At 29.0% G+C, this 15,076-nt stretch overlaps 3 protein-coding genes across 3 annotated transcripts; all 3 read left to right on the plus strand.

Annotated features, from left to right (window-relative positions):
* Nucleotides 1–347: 347 nt before the first annotated feature.
* On the plus strand, nucleotides 348–1,517 carry LOC108469400 (probable WRKY transcription factor 43). Its single transcript, XM_017770289.2, has 2 exons — nucleotides 348–891; nucleotides 1,143–1,517. The coding sequence occupies exons 1-2, from the start codon at nucleotides 476–478 to the stop codon at nucleotides 1,318–1,320; spliced, it is 594 nt and encodes a 197-aa protein (XP_017625778.1). The 5' UTR covers nucleotides 348–475; the 3' UTR covers nucleotides 1,321–1,517.
* Nucleotides 1,518–4,552: 3,035 nt separating this feature from the next.
* LOC108468777 (late embryogenesis abundant protein Lea14-A-like) lies at nucleotides 4,553–5,834 on the plus strand. Its single transcript, XM_017769633.2, has 3 exons — nucleotides 4,553–4,665; nucleotides 5,120–5,316; nucleotides 5,428–5,834. Exons 1-3 carry the CDS (start codon nucleotides 4,660–4,662, stop codon nucleotides 5,675–5,677), a joined length of 453 nt encoding a protein of 150 aa, XP_017625122.1. The 5' UTR covers nucleotides 4,553–4,659; the 3' UTR covers nucleotides 5,678–5,834.
* A 4,045-nt stretch (nucleotides 5,835–9,879) lies between these two features.
* LOC108469343 (uncharacterized) lies at nucleotides 9,880–11,092 on the plus strand. The gene has a single exon (XM_017770231.2). The coding sequence runs from the start codon at nucleotides 10,159–10,161 to the stop codon at nucleotides 10,813–10,815; it is 657 nt and encodes a 218-aa protein (XP_017625720.1). The 5' UTR covers nucleotides 9,880–10,158; the 3' UTR covers nucleotides 10,816–11,092.
* Nucleotides 11,093–15,076: the final 3,984 nt, after the last annotated feature.

Here is a 15,076-nt window from a genome sequence, read left to right on the forward strand (position 1 = left end):
ATCGCATGGGTGATTCGGTGAATACTACAGTGTCAAATCCAAAATGAGATATAAAACTTAAACCGGTTACAATGTAAAACACTTAACGGTGACATTTAATATAATTAACCATTTCGAACATGTATGTATATGTATGTGTATATATCCACAGACACATGCTTGGGTGATAACGTGCTGAAAGTATCAAGAACGGGATTGGGCAGACGTCTCTCGTTACTTAAGCGGGATGGGGAAAGGCAGTTGAACAAAAGTAGGTGAAATGTTGTTGGCTTGACCAAGCCTGCAAGATAAACTGGAATTAATCCCAATATATATACATATAGTCCCCATTCCCGAACTCCATCTATCCCTTCCCCGTTCTTCTATCTCTATCTCTTGTGTTTGTGGGGGCAGTCCAACCTCTTCCACCTTCCCACCACTTTCTCAATCATTCTCAGTGGAGCCCTCAGAATTGTAGCCATTCCCATCAGATCATATGGATGGCCAAGAACTTATTAGTACCCCACCGCCTGCAGCGCAACCACTCACCGCTCCTTTCCTCTTTGCACCTTCCACAACTCCATCTTCCTCACTGCACCCTCTTCCTCCTTTAGAGTCTCAAATCATCCCTGATATTGATTGGGTTAGCCTCCTCTATGGTCAAGCCTTGCTGCTGCAGGGTCATGATGAGAGCAAGCCAATGACTGAAGCAGCTTCTTCTTTGATGGCCGAAAATGGAGGTTGCCATCAGATTGAGAATGGCAACCAAGACAAGAGGAAAGGTAACCGGTTCAAGAAGACAACCCGACCGAGGTTTGCGTTCCAAACCAGGAGTGCTGATGATATTCTGGACGACGGCTATAGGTGGAGAAAGTACGGCCAAAAAGCTGTGAAAAATAGTAATTATCCAAGGTTCGTTCGTTTATCATCAAAATGGCTCTTGTTTTCTCTTTTATATATACGTTGTTTGTCGGTTCGTAACTCGTCATGCATACACAAGCAAAATTTGCATGGAACATATATAAACAATTTCTTCAAGCATACTTAATTGGTAATTTCGATCCATAAACCTAATTAGCTTTAGGGTTCGTATGTTAGATAATTGACACACACATATATACAATACAATATGTTTTATAACTTTGTTGTTATAATTGAAATAGGAGTTATTACCGGTGCACACATCACACATGCAATGTGAAGAAACAGGTTCAAAGGCTGTCGAAAGACAACAGCATCGTGGTGACGACATACGAAGGGATCCACAATCATCCTTGTGAAAAGCTAATGGAAACCCTAACTCCACTTCTCAAGCAAATGCAATTCCTAGCTAGGTTTTAATATCCATTTTCTTTCATTTCTCCTAATCACTTAATATCACCAACCCCAACAACAAATAATTTCATACTTACCTAATTTCCCTTTCTTTATTTTTCCATGTAAAAATATTGAGTATGTTTATATCTTAAATGTTCTTTATCTTCCATTCATGTTTAAAGCCACAACATTGTTATTAAGTCATTGAAAATTACTCGAAATTTTTAATAATTTATTTTATAGTGAATTATTAAATATAAATATTATATTTATATTTGAGTTCTCCTCAGGTGAATTTAGAAAACAAGAGAACTATTTTCTAGGGTGAGCAAAAATTAGTGTAGATTGCCTTAATCAGTTTAACTATAAAACATTTACTTTCCTCGGTTTTGGTTAAAATATTTATTTTAGTTAATGAGATCTGTAATTGAATTGATTGATTTCATCAACTTTAATATATATATATATATATATATATATATATATATATATATGATATATTGGTAAACTATCAAAATAGTCACTTTTGTTTACCTCAAGTTTCATTTTAGTCACTTATATTTGAAATGTTACATTTTGGTTACTTACGTTATCACGTTGTAACATTTTAGTCATTGAGCTATTAGTTGCTGTTAACAGTGTAATGGTAAGCTGACGTAACACGTTAAATTATTATTTCAAACAAAAATTTTAGGTTAATTTATACAATTGGTCCCCATTTTTTTTTGTTTTGAGAATTTTTTTAATGTTCTTTTAACTTTCCCTTTTTTTTTCTTTTTCTTTTCCATTCTCTTCTGCTTCTCCCTTTGTTTTCCTCCCGTCTCTATTTCTTTTAACATAGTTTTTCTATGTTTTCCATTTGTTAAAATTAGTCCCTATACTTTTATTTTTTTGAACAATTTAATTTTTTTGAGTAAGACGAGCTTGTGGACTAGTTTTAACATATTAAAAACATAGAAAAACTAAGTTAAAAGAAATGGAAAAAGGAGGGAAATGGAGGGAGAAGCATAAGAGAATAGAAAATAAAGCAAAAAAGGAAAGTCAAAAGAACATAATAGAAAAAAATTAAATTACTCAAAATGAAAAAATATAGGGGCCAATTATAAAATTTAACCTAAAAATTTTGTTTGAAATGATGATACGTGCCACGTCAGCTTACCGTTACACCGTTAACGACAATTAACGGCTCAGTGACTAAAATATTACAACACAATAACGTTAAGTAGGGTGTAAATGAACAGAACGTTCAATGAATTGTTCGTGAATCGTTTGTATAGCGTTCTTTTATGTTCGTTTATTAAGCTAAATAAACAAGTATGAACAAAATTTTTATGTTCGTTTAATAAATGAACGAACACGAATAGAGGTGTGTTCAGTTCTTTATATTCATGAGCAAGCTCGTTTAAAAGTTAGTTTATAAGCTCGTCTATTGACTCGTTTATTTATTAATGATATTTTCTTATAAAAATTCCATTAGTATATATTAATACAATTATCTTAAAAACTCGTTTATTCTTCCATTAGTATATATTAATAAAATTATCTTGATTTGTATTTTTTCATTTATAATACAATTATTAATATTTATATTTGACTATTTTATATCTAAACAATATATGTGTGTATATATTCATTGTTTGTTTGTTTGTTTGTTTATTTATTAACATTGTTTGTGAACATGTTCATTTAATGGCCATGAACATGTTTGATTAAGTTAAATGAACATGTTTGTGAACATTAAACAAATGAACATGAACACACATAATTTTAAATAAATAAGCATGAACAAAAATTTGAAATTCTTAAAGCACACAAACTGAACACGAACAAGCTTAAAAATAAACAAACGAAAATGAATAGAGGTTTGTTTATTCAAGCTCGTTCATTTACAGCCCTAAATATAAGTGACTAAAATGTAACATTTCAAACATAAGGGACTATTTTGATACTTTACCCTTTTTATTTTTTAAATATATTTAATATAAAAATAAATACATAATATATGATTTAAATTAATGAAATTATTTTACTTAATTCTATTTAGTTCTGTTGAGTTTTGAAATTTTTAATTTAATTTTATAATTAGTGTTTAAAGAAAAGGAATACATTTGTGTTTCGCCCTCAAAATTTTTCGAGTTTTTTTTTAAGTTTGATTTATTTTATAGGATTTATAATTTATAATGATAAATTTAATAAATTTCTAGTTTAATTTGGTAAACTAATATAAAATAAAGATAGTATTCTTAATTTGGTAAGATAAAGTTTAATAATTGTAATATATAAGTATAAATAGTACCTAAATATTAATTAGATAAAAATAAACTTAAATAATTATAATATATAATACAAATTGAACATTTAATTTATTTTTCCTAAATTTTGGTGATCAAGATTATCCCAAATTTAAAAACACTTTATCAAAATAGCCCCAACCCACATGGGTTGGGTCTACTTTGAACATAAATATTTTATATAAATATCCCGCCCCCTTATCAACAATTCGGACTTCACCCGTGGTTGGAACATTTTTAAAATATATTGTTTCAATAATTGCAAATGAAAATTATAAGTAACAAATAGTTATATCATTTGTTATTAACAAAGAGTTGCCACTATTAAAAGTAATGAGTTATGTCATTTGGTTAATTAATAACAATTATAATGATTCAAGTACATATCCATTGAATAACTTGAATAATTGTGTTCATTGTTAATAAATATGACTATCTAAATAAGCATCTGTTAGATACTTATGTCTCTACGAAGAGGTATGAAAAAACTCCTATAACTAGGAGAAATTTTCATTTGCATGATGTTCAAATATCTTTCTATAAATATTATTACAAAGAACTCGGAAAGGTTTCTTTGGTCTTGTCCATCTTTCAATGTTCAAAGATTATTCTTTATAGAATTTAATATTCTTGCTAAACTCTTCTTGATGTTCAGTGGACTGTTTTTATTAGTGCAAAACACATAAAATTATATATTTTCATTACATCTTTGAGATTCATTTTTTAACTTAAATATAAGTTATAATCTAATTAAAAAAAATCAGTTAACTGGCTTAATCAATGAAATGGAGTTAAAATCAAGGTTGATGGTTGGATTATGTATAAAAAAGGGATTGGGGACAAAAATATATAAATTAGTTAGATTGTAAGAAGAACCTAAAACTTGTTTGGTTCAAAATTTCCGGTTGAATCGCACAAAAATTGTATGGTTCAAAATTTGAGACAAGGGAATATTAAAATTTTACCCTCCCCCACCCAACAAAAGAACATAGCATTATTCTCATTTACAAATTATTCAACACTGCATTTTGCCCACTTCCTTTCCATTTATAACTCATTCCAGTAACTATCAATGGAGGTTAGCTTCTATCTCTTTTTGCTTTTCTTTGTGTTCATGATATTATTATTCATATAATATTATGTTTTAAAAAGAGTTGTTTAATAAATTGGGATTTCAGATATATTTGAAAATTTTTAAATCATCTTTTTGTAGGGTCCTTCATTGCCTAATCTTGGAATTACTACTTTTTGGAATGTTTTCAAACACGCAAGGATTAAGTAATTGAACGAAATCTAAATTTAATATATTTTTCCAGTTCAAGTAATGTATAATTTATACAAAAGTGGTTATATAAACCAAAATGCTTATTGGTTTAGTGTCAATGACATCTTGGACTCATTTTTTTAATAAAAAGAATATACCTTCACTTTTTTTTTATTCTATATGACATGAACCAAATGCACCAAATACATATACCTAAAAAAACCTCAAAAAAATCTAAAATCCATGGGGTTTATACGAAATATGGTAGATAGTGAGCAAGGCGAAGGACTATGTGACCGAAAAGGTGGCGGAAATGAGGAAGCCAGAAGCCAGCATTAAGGGTGTTAACATAAATCATGTCAGACGTGACGGTGTCGAGTACGGAGCTAAAGTCGCCGTCAGCAACCCCTACAGCCAATCCATCCCCATTTGTGAGATATCTTTTGTTTTTAAAAGTGATGGCAGGTTTGAATCTTCCGATATTTGAATCTTTGAAGTTTCAAAGTATTGGATAATGTGTGTATATATATATATATATATATGTTTATGAATATTTGTGTGTGTTTTATGGAATAGAGAGATTGCACGAGGGACGATACCAGACCCTGGGTCATTGAAGGGGAACGATACGACGATGCTGGACGTGCCGCTGAAGGTACCGCATAGTGTACTGGTGAGCTTGGTGAAAGACATTTGCAGAGACTGGGACATTGACTATGAACTCGACTTGGGACTCATCATTGATCTTCCGGTCTTCGGAAACATCACGATACCGGTTAATCAGAAAGGCGAGATCAAGCTTCCCACTCTCAAAGACTTCTTTTGATTTTTTCAGCAATCGTGTCATGTTTATGTCCCTCTTTTATGTGTTCATATATGTTTTTAATTTGTCTGTCATTATATTATGTTTTTCTTTTTATAATTCAGTGAACCTTTTCTGATAGTTACATTTTATTATAATAATAGTTAAGTTTATAGTATAATCGATTTTTATGTTGTATTTTTATCTACAATAAAAATTATAAAGTGTATTGAATTTTAGTAAAACTAATTTTATTACTAATTGAAATAAAAATAATAAATTTTATTTAAAGATATTATTTTAATAAGATATTTAAATTTTATGTAAAAATATATTAATTATATTTTATTAAACAAAAATAATTTTAATAAATAAAATTACATTTGTAAACTTTATTAAAGATATGGTTTGATACTCATTATGTACACAAATTCAAGTATATGTTATGTTCAAGTAATAAAATCTCAAGAGTCTGAAATTGATCTATAAGAAAGTTGATTAGATTTTACAATGTTACAAAATGTTAAAACAAATGTTTACTACTTAATTTTGGAATGAGTGTAGAAATATTAAAAATGAAAGTGGGTGAAAAAAGTAATAGAAATAAAATAAAATAAAAATAATTGCAAGAGATAAATTAAAGATAATAAATAAATACTTGGAATAAAATATGCTGAGGTTTGAAGATTCATGTGTAACAATTTAAGTCCAATGATTAAACATATATCCATAAGTAAAGATATACCCATCAAAGGAGTGCCGATATGATAGTCTAACAATTCAAGTCCAAAAGTGTAGCAAATAAATCCAATAAATAAAGGATGGTGAAATATGAAAATTCAATTGTTTAAATTCAGTCTAAAAATGTAACATATAATATTATACTTACTTGACAACTTCAAAACTTATAAAAAGGTGCAAGTATTTATTATGCCAATTTTAGATTTCTACAACAAATAAATGTTAATTTATCCAAACATTCATTGTTATTTATTGTCAATAATAAATCAAAACTCTATTGCTTTGCAAGAATAACTATAACAAGTGAATGATAATTCATTTTAACTCAAGTGATGAATATGAAATTTTCCTTAGTATTTTTCAAGAGTTTTTGTCCTTTCATCTTAGCATAGAAAACTTAGATTAACATAACAAAATTAAACAACTCAAACTTAGATCAAAAAGTAATATTAGATATAATAAACTTAATATTTTATTAGGATAGTGAAGAAAAATGAAGAACATAATAAATACTAATAAGAAATGGTCTTGATCTCAACTCCAGTATACCTTTCATACTGAAAACTAGAAGTTATTTATAGAAGTTTAAGAAGAGCTGAAGGACGATGAATAGTCTTGATAGTAATCAATTGCTAGGCCACTTTGTCATTTTTTGGAATAATTGTATACCTGCTACTTTGATGGCTTCTTTGAACCATGACAACGTCTCCAATTGGAAAAGCCCAAAATAATTGATAATACATTCATCTTGTTTATTTACGCTAGAAATTTCAGTTCTAAACGGAGATATAGTCCAAACACGAAAATACATTAAAATTATTTATTATTTTAAAATTTGTAACTTTCTCTGTACTTTTGTTTAATACATTTTGACATTAATATTTCAATATTTGGATAGAACTTTAAATTCCCTTTTAATAATATAAAATTTACTCAAAATGGAGTTGTAAAGTCTAAAATATGATCGAAACATTAAAAAGTGTTTAAGTTAGAAGTCCTAAATTTGTCCAAATTACAAAATTACAAAATTTGAGAATTAAAATATCATTCATCATCTTAGATTAACTTTAGACTTAGGATATTTAATCCATTAATTTCATATGCAGACATATTCTTTCCAATCCCCAAATTGATAAACAAATAAAACTTTTATATAAAGCCAAAATTTACGATATTTTTGTCCTATTATTGAGAGTTAATATTTTAATATATTTATTCTTTTAAAAATTAATAAAGAATTTTAATGTGATTAAATTTAAATTTGTGTTGCTTACCTCAATAAAATATTAACTTTATCACTAAACCAAAATTTTATTATAATATAATGTTCACATTTTAATTGTATTATGTATATTTTATTACCTCTATAAATTATATATATATATTAAAATATTATTAATTGAGTTAGTGTTACAAGTCAACTCGACACTAACTTAACATTGATGACAATACCATGATAAACAATTGTAACTTATTTAGTATTCTTAAAATGATGTATTTACATGATTCAATTTCATTTTACTCACAATTTAATATATTTTTCCATTTTAATATTATATATATTTCATGTGTTATTATTAATTAATTTCAAACCATACATTTTATTAGTTATTGTTTATTATTTTAAATTATCATCTATATTCTGAATACATATTTTCTCTCTATATGACTATATATGAAATTTCTAATAAAAATATAATTATTTATTCTATTTCTAGAAATTGAATCACACGTTAGTCATTGTCATATTTCAACAACTCTAATGAAATTATTTCAAGACCTCCAACTGCCTATTTAAATGTCCTGAGTCTCAGTCAAGGCCCAAGCTTACAGATCAATCTAATACTGGAGGATGTAACTCGGATGACGAATTGGAGTTCCATTTTATAGACGTTCCTCCGCTCTACCGTAAAGATAAATACTAACTCTGGTAGAAAAATTAAGATATTTTTGAAATTTTTATTCTATTTATTAAAAATAATTTATGAGAATAGCTAAATATTACTAATTGAATTAAACTATTCTATTTATTAAAAATAATTCACGAGAATGACTAAATATTACCAATTAAATTAAACTATTTCTTTTGTTCACTTATGTATTAAAATATGCATAAAAATTAAGACATAAGAATTGATCTAGTAAATTTTAAAATATTTTGAAATTTATTTATTAAATAAATTCCAAATTTTATTATTTATCCTTATTTCTTTATTTTAAATTATAAATTAATGAAAAATCAATTACTTTTCATAAAGTCCAACTTTAATTAAATTATATTTAACCTCAAGTATTTTAAGTTAACAAAAGATAAATTCATTTTTATTTTTAAAATTCATTAATATATATATTATCTTTTTGAAAGTTAAGTGTATTTTCTAAATCTGGAATTAAATTATAATTTTTTAGAAAATAAAAAAAATCTCTTATTTTATTAGTAGCATAATTCTTTTTGTCACATTTCCCCATTGTATCATATATTATGATTTGAATATCTTTGATATTTGTTTTGCAGAAACATAGGTTACTCCACTTATTAATTACAAAGAAGAAGTGGTTAGTGGTTGTCTCTAATTATGTTCATGATGTTGATGTTTATCAATTTGCCTATGCCACCATTGCTACCTTTGTTGAATATTACTGGATTCAATCTTAAGTCTCATCAAACTGGGCAGAAATGCAAATTTTATATTTTTCGATTTGTTCAAATGTTTGTAAATATTAAATCTCAATTTAAATTTAAAAATTTTATTTCACTGTCCTATAGAAAAAAAATAATATAATCTTTGATACTTGAATTTAGTATTTTTTTCTTCTTAATTTGGTACATAAATTGATTAAATGTTATATAAATTATACAAAACACTAACAAGTGTTAATTTTGTTTTGTTATGCTACAAATTTTTTTAGTGTTAGAAGAAATTGTGTTAAAAAAATAGGTATTGAGTTATGCTTAATGAATTAATATTAAATAAGAAAAAAAAGAATTTTAATACTCAAATTAAAAGGAATTCATTATTTTCAATTAATAAAATAGTTAATTAAATAAATCTAAAAGTGATTGAACATATAAAAAAATCATATCATCTGTTACATGCCGGTCATACATTGATTATTTTTGCTACCTCATAAAAAAATTAACATTGTTAGTATATTGGAGTAATTTGTAAAACATTTGACAAGTTCAAGTATCAAATCGAAAAAAAAAAAAAAAGATTAGGTACTAAAGTAGGAAAAGGATTCAAGTTCAAGTACCAAATTGGCCCCAAAAAAGATTAAGTACCAATTTAAGAAAAAAGTGTCAAGTTTAGGTACTAAATTAGGAAAAAGTGACAAGTTTGGGCATCAAATTGGACAAAAAAAGTTTAGGTACGAAATTAAAAAAAAGTGTTGAGTTCATATACCAAAAAGTATATTAAGCCAAAAATAAAATAATAAAATTTCATAATCTCCTCTCTCTTTTCTATGAAAAAATTGGGAAAGCAATAAATATTAACTGTCTCCAAATTCAATGCAACCAAAAAAAAGGAAAAAAAGCTCTAGTCTACATAGAGCAGCCTGAGATTTGAAATCTTGTGTAGGAACAGAAACAACAAATTTATGATGCCTCAAATGCATTAAAATGAATCAAAAAGTCCTCCACTTAAACATGGACTCGCCAACTAAAACATTATTATAAAACCACAAAATGAGATCCCCTCCAAGATTTCCTAGCCATCCTTCTTCCCTATTATTCTTTCCTTTCCCAAATTAGCTCTTTAATCATGGAAAGGGACCAGGCAAAGCCTCTAGCACCGGTTTCGGACCTTCCGAGTAGCGACGATGGCGAGGTAGCTTTGCATCTTAAGCAAGTTCGACGCAAAAAATTCGTCAAGTGTTTCGGTTCCGTTGCAGCTCTAGCGATCATTCTAGCTGTGGTGATCATAATTTTGATTTTCACAGTGTTCCGAGTCAAGGACCCGATCATCAACATGAACGGTGTCGCGGTTACGAGCCTGGAGCTGATCAATGGCACAATCCCGAAGCCGGGTTCCAACATCTCCGTGACGGCTGACGTTTCGGTTAAAAATCCCAACGTAGCATCATTTAATTATAGGAATACCACTACAACGCTTTACTACTATGGCAAGGTAGTAGGAGATGCCCGAGGCCCTCCGGGCCGTGCAAAGGCCCATCGGATCGTGCGAATGAATATTACCATTGATATTATCGTGGATCGGATCTTGGCCAGTCCGAATTTGGTCATGGATGTTCGGTCCGGGATGTTGACCATGGTCAGCTACTCGAGAGTTGGGGGAAGGATCAATATATTGAACATTATAAAGAGGCATGTTACTGTGAAGATGAATTGCTCCATGACTGTCAACATTTTCAGCCAAGCAATTCAACAGCAAAAATGCAAGCGGCAGGTTGATGTCTAAGCTACGTAGAGTGTAAATGAAACATTATGAGAGAGATTATATAGTTTATGTAGTACGATTATAATTTTGGTTTTTTTTTTTGTATATTAATTACATATTGCTAGTGAACTATATGATTTTAAAATTTAATTTGGGGCAAATTGATACACGGCAGAATAGTATTTTTCATTTATGTACCACATCACACATTGAGTGAAAGTTTAGGAGCCAAATGTGTTATTAACCCCTATATTAAAGATGCATAATATGTAAATGCTATAATTTTTTCCATGAACTATATTATTGGAGTTTCGATTTAATTCAGACTTTGGTTTTAACAGCTTTATATTTTTAGCTCAGAAGTAGGGCATCAATTATAATGGGATGGTTTATATTTTGGTCTAGATTGTAATTGAAAGGCTAATGGGGGGACCAAAATGGCTTTAATACTAAGCAAATTATTTAAATGAAATTTTCTTCAACAACTCTGTTTCAGTCTTTTTCTTGCATTGATTATTTGAGTAATTGAATTGCTATATAAATGACTAGTCATAGGCCACTATCAATGCAAAATAACTTTCTTTGAGAACAAAAAAAGAAAAAAAGGTCAAATTTCGAAACCATAAAGATCAAACTGCAAATTTGTTGTAGTTGGGTAGCATTTGGTTGGTAGTTAATTTATTTGTGTTTTTTTAGGTGTGTGGAGGAGAGATTCCACTCTTATTTAAAAATTCTTCAAATTTTAGATGGATTGTTGTATAAAAAATTTATTAAACTTGACATAAAAAATTTAAAAATTATAAAGGTAAGGTATTTTAGAGAATATTTTTGGAAAATAATTTATTTCCCTCTGCTTTGGAATACAATGTCGGATGCACTCAAATTACTCTAACAAATCATAATAATATTTGGACAGCACTCTTGAAAAAAAAAAAATTCTCTTAAAATTGAAACCAAAATTTTATACATAATACACAAATGAATGACTAAATGCCTTTTATAAATGATTACAACGATCATCATTTGATGCAACAAGTTTGAATTGAATTTCAATTTTTTCCATAAGGAGCAACGGTACATATACATATAGGCACTTTGTTTGTTTTATGTTGTATATAATTCTTTCTTTCATTTCTATTATATAGATATTATATATATATATATATATATATATATATATATATATATGATTGTAACATCTCTAACACCCCTTATATAAAAATAGTATTATTTCGGATTTGCACGTATTAGAATCTTTGGAATAAATAAAATAGGAATCATTAGCGTTAGCGTTAGTAAAGAAGGTAGTTGGATACTATAGGAAATTAAAAAGACTCTTGAATTGAGAGAAATTAATTTGAGGTATTGACTAAATCTTAATAGTGTGAAAAGTGTTGAGGAAAAAAGTGTGAGAATTAAAAATAAGAATGGTTAAATTGAAGTGAAGTGAGAAAGAGAGAAGACTAGAAGTGTAACTATACCATCATGAAGCAGAGATGGAATTGTAGAGATTGTTAAATGGTAAAATGATCTTTTCTAAAATAACTATTTATTCGTAAAATGTTGAAGAATTATGAGTCTTGAGATCATGTTGGAAATTGAGAATCAATATGTGCCACTTGATGAAAATGACAATCTTTAGATTTTAAAATCATATTTTATTATTTTAAAAATTAAATCAAATAGATTTTTGTGATAGAAAAATGTTGAAATCTCTTTATTCTTCATCCATTTTCATGTTACTCTCATTTCTCATGAGAATCAACTTTCATTTTATTCCATCTTAGTCCTTTCCATAATTTCCAACTATCTCAAGCTTAAAACTTCAAATTTCTTAGTGAAATCAATAAAGTAACCTCATAGAAGGCTTAGTTTCTTGCTAAGACAACTATTGCATACATTGGAGGAGAGAGAAAACTGAAGTCAGGGTTTGGGGTAAAAGTTTAAGATAAGGATGATAAGGTTTCATTGTTAATTTCATGAATTAGTAAGATGATGATGTTTATTTCAAGTAAAAGTGCATGGAAACATTATTTTATTATTGTTTTGTTATTGAATCTTGTATATTCTTTTTTTATGAAAATAAAGAAAAAGAGAAGATGAGTGCATCTCAAGTTGGTAACAAAGGGAAAGAGGTAACTAAAGATTGAAGGAAGAAGAAGGAAGCTCATCCAAGTATTTTGTAACACCTTATACTCGATTCGATTGTCGGGTTTGAGATATGAAATATAAACCATAATTTATACATATTTTTATCCCATGCTTAGCCCATTTATGAATGATTTCTCCTTAGATTTGGTGAATTCGATGCTCCTAATCCTTTAATTTCATATTTTATACGTAGAAGAGCATAGGAAAGTAAAAAGAGCGAGAAACGGGCCAAAAACGGAGAAAAAGGACCCACGTGGAAAATCAACATGGCTTGGACTTTCTCACACGGGCGCGTCACACGGCCGTGTCCATTTGGCAGGATTGAAGCACGGCTTACACGGGTATACTACACGCCCGTGCTTGTTCAACAGCCTTGACCACGGGCTGGAGTAATCGCACACGGGCGTGTCCCTGCCGAACCCAAGTATAGTCCTATTCGGAAAAGGCCAATTTTTAGGGCTCTGAGGCATTCAAAAGCCTATTTAAACACCTAAGGAGACACTTAAGAGAGGGACGCTGAGTAGGAAGTAAGGAATTACTCAAGGAAAGCCGATTGATCCATCTCAGAAGCCGAATTCATCATCAAGACTGAAGATCTCCCTTCAAGTTCCTTCAGGAGTTTTGGGTTTTCTTATGTTTTGTTATCTTTATGCTTTTAAGATTTTTTCTTTCATAAGTATGAACTAAACCCCCTAAATACCTAAAGGGAATGAAACCTAAAACGGATCTTGTTATTATTATCTGAATTGTACGATAAATATTTGACTTGTTCTTAATTATCTGTTCTTGATTCTTGTTTTGATATTCCAGGATACTGATTCAAGTTAAGCTTTTATTCAAAGGAGGAAAAGACCCTGTCTAAGAGTAAATTTGTCATAATTAAGCGGAGTTGATTGCACGCCTAGAGATGGGGTGATAAGATTTTGCCGGATTAGGGTGAAACCTAATAAGGGAATCCATAGATCGAGTTAATGCAATTCTAGAGTGTTAATTAGAAAGAGATTTCAATTATTCAACCTAGGGTTAGACGTTATTAGTCTCGAGAGAGATAATAATATAACTTAGGGATTTCTACAGATCAAGTCAAATGAATAAATCGTCTGATTCAGAGTCAAATAACAAGTGAAGTCTAGGTGAATTTTTCCTTAGGTATTGTCTTAATCAATCAAATTTTCCCAAAAGTATTTTCCCAAATTTTCTTTCTGTGCATTATTAGTTAGTAATTAGTTTAGATAACCAAACCTCTTAATTTTTAGGCTAGATAATAAAATTGAAGTAAATACTAGTACTCGTAGTTCCCTTGGGTTCGACAATCCGGTCTTGCTGAGCTATACTACTGTTCGATAGGTACACTTGCCTTAATCGTGATAATAAGTTAGTCTCAAGAACAATTCTTTCATAAATCTTTAAAACCTGTCACGAATATCACGCATCAATGACCAATACCGGTAAAATTAACATCACATAAGCATCAAACAATCATTCATACATGTAATTAAGTAGAAATCACATTCACTTTAAACTATATATAACAACCCAATTTACAATGGTGTCGAAAATAGTGGTTAAGGGACCACAATTCCGACGGTTGAGTTGATAATATTTATATTTACTAGTCCATTATAGTGTTCTATTAATGTTTGAATTGGTGAATTTGATCAGTAGGTTAGAAATGAAAGTGTATAATCTAAATTGTAAGAATTAGTGAAAAGCTGGTCAAATAAGTTTAATAAAAATTGTTCAAGGTTCAAAGTGGTAAATGACCACTCTTGCATGGTAGTAAGATTGAGTCAATGTTTAGTGGAAACACCTATTAATTTCCATTAATGATGAAATTAAGAGGTTAAGTGTATAGGTTGAAGTGGTGGGAAAGAGGGTTTCATTCTCGTCTTCCTTCACTAGAAACATTGTTATCTGTAGAGGAAAGAAAAGCTCTAAGTTTTCTTGATTAATCAATTTTACATGTAAGTGTTTCCAAAGCCTATTCTTTATGATTTTGGTGTTTTTGAGATCCTTGTATTTCGATTTAGCTACCATGTATGTCTAGTCTCAAAATTGATAAAGTTCAAAGTGTTGTCATTGATAAACGGAATGTATTAATGTATAGATCAAGAGCCAAATCAACTAGTAG

Source organism: Gossypium arboreum, chromosome 8 (assembly GCF_025698485.1).
Source record: "Gossypium arboreum isolate Shixiya-1 chromosome 8, ASM2569848v2, whole genome shotgun sequence".
NCBI classification, from domain to species: Eukaryota; Viridiplantae; Streptophyta; class Magnoliopsida; order Malvales; family Malvaceae; genus Gossypium; species Gossypium arboreum.

Bases quoted from the DNA above. Each gene is read 5' to 3' on its own strand.
- LOC108469400 (XM_017770289.2), top strand. From the start codon at position 476: ATGGATGGCCAAGAACTTATTAGTACCCCACCGCCTGCAGCGCAACCA. The intron at 892-1,142 runs GTTCGTTCGTTT...TAATTGAAATAG, and splicing joins AAAAATAGTAATTATCCAAG to GAGTTATTACCGGTGCACAC.
- LOC108469343 (XM_017770231.2), top strand. From the start codon at position 10,159: ATGGAAAGGGACCAGGCAAAGCCTCTAGCACCGGTTTCGGACCTTCCG.
- LOC108468777 (XM_017769633.2), top strand. The intron at 5,317-5,427 runs GTTTGAATCTTC...TTTATGGAATAG, and splicing joins GTTTTTAAAAGTGATGGCAG to AGAGATTGCACGAGGGACGA.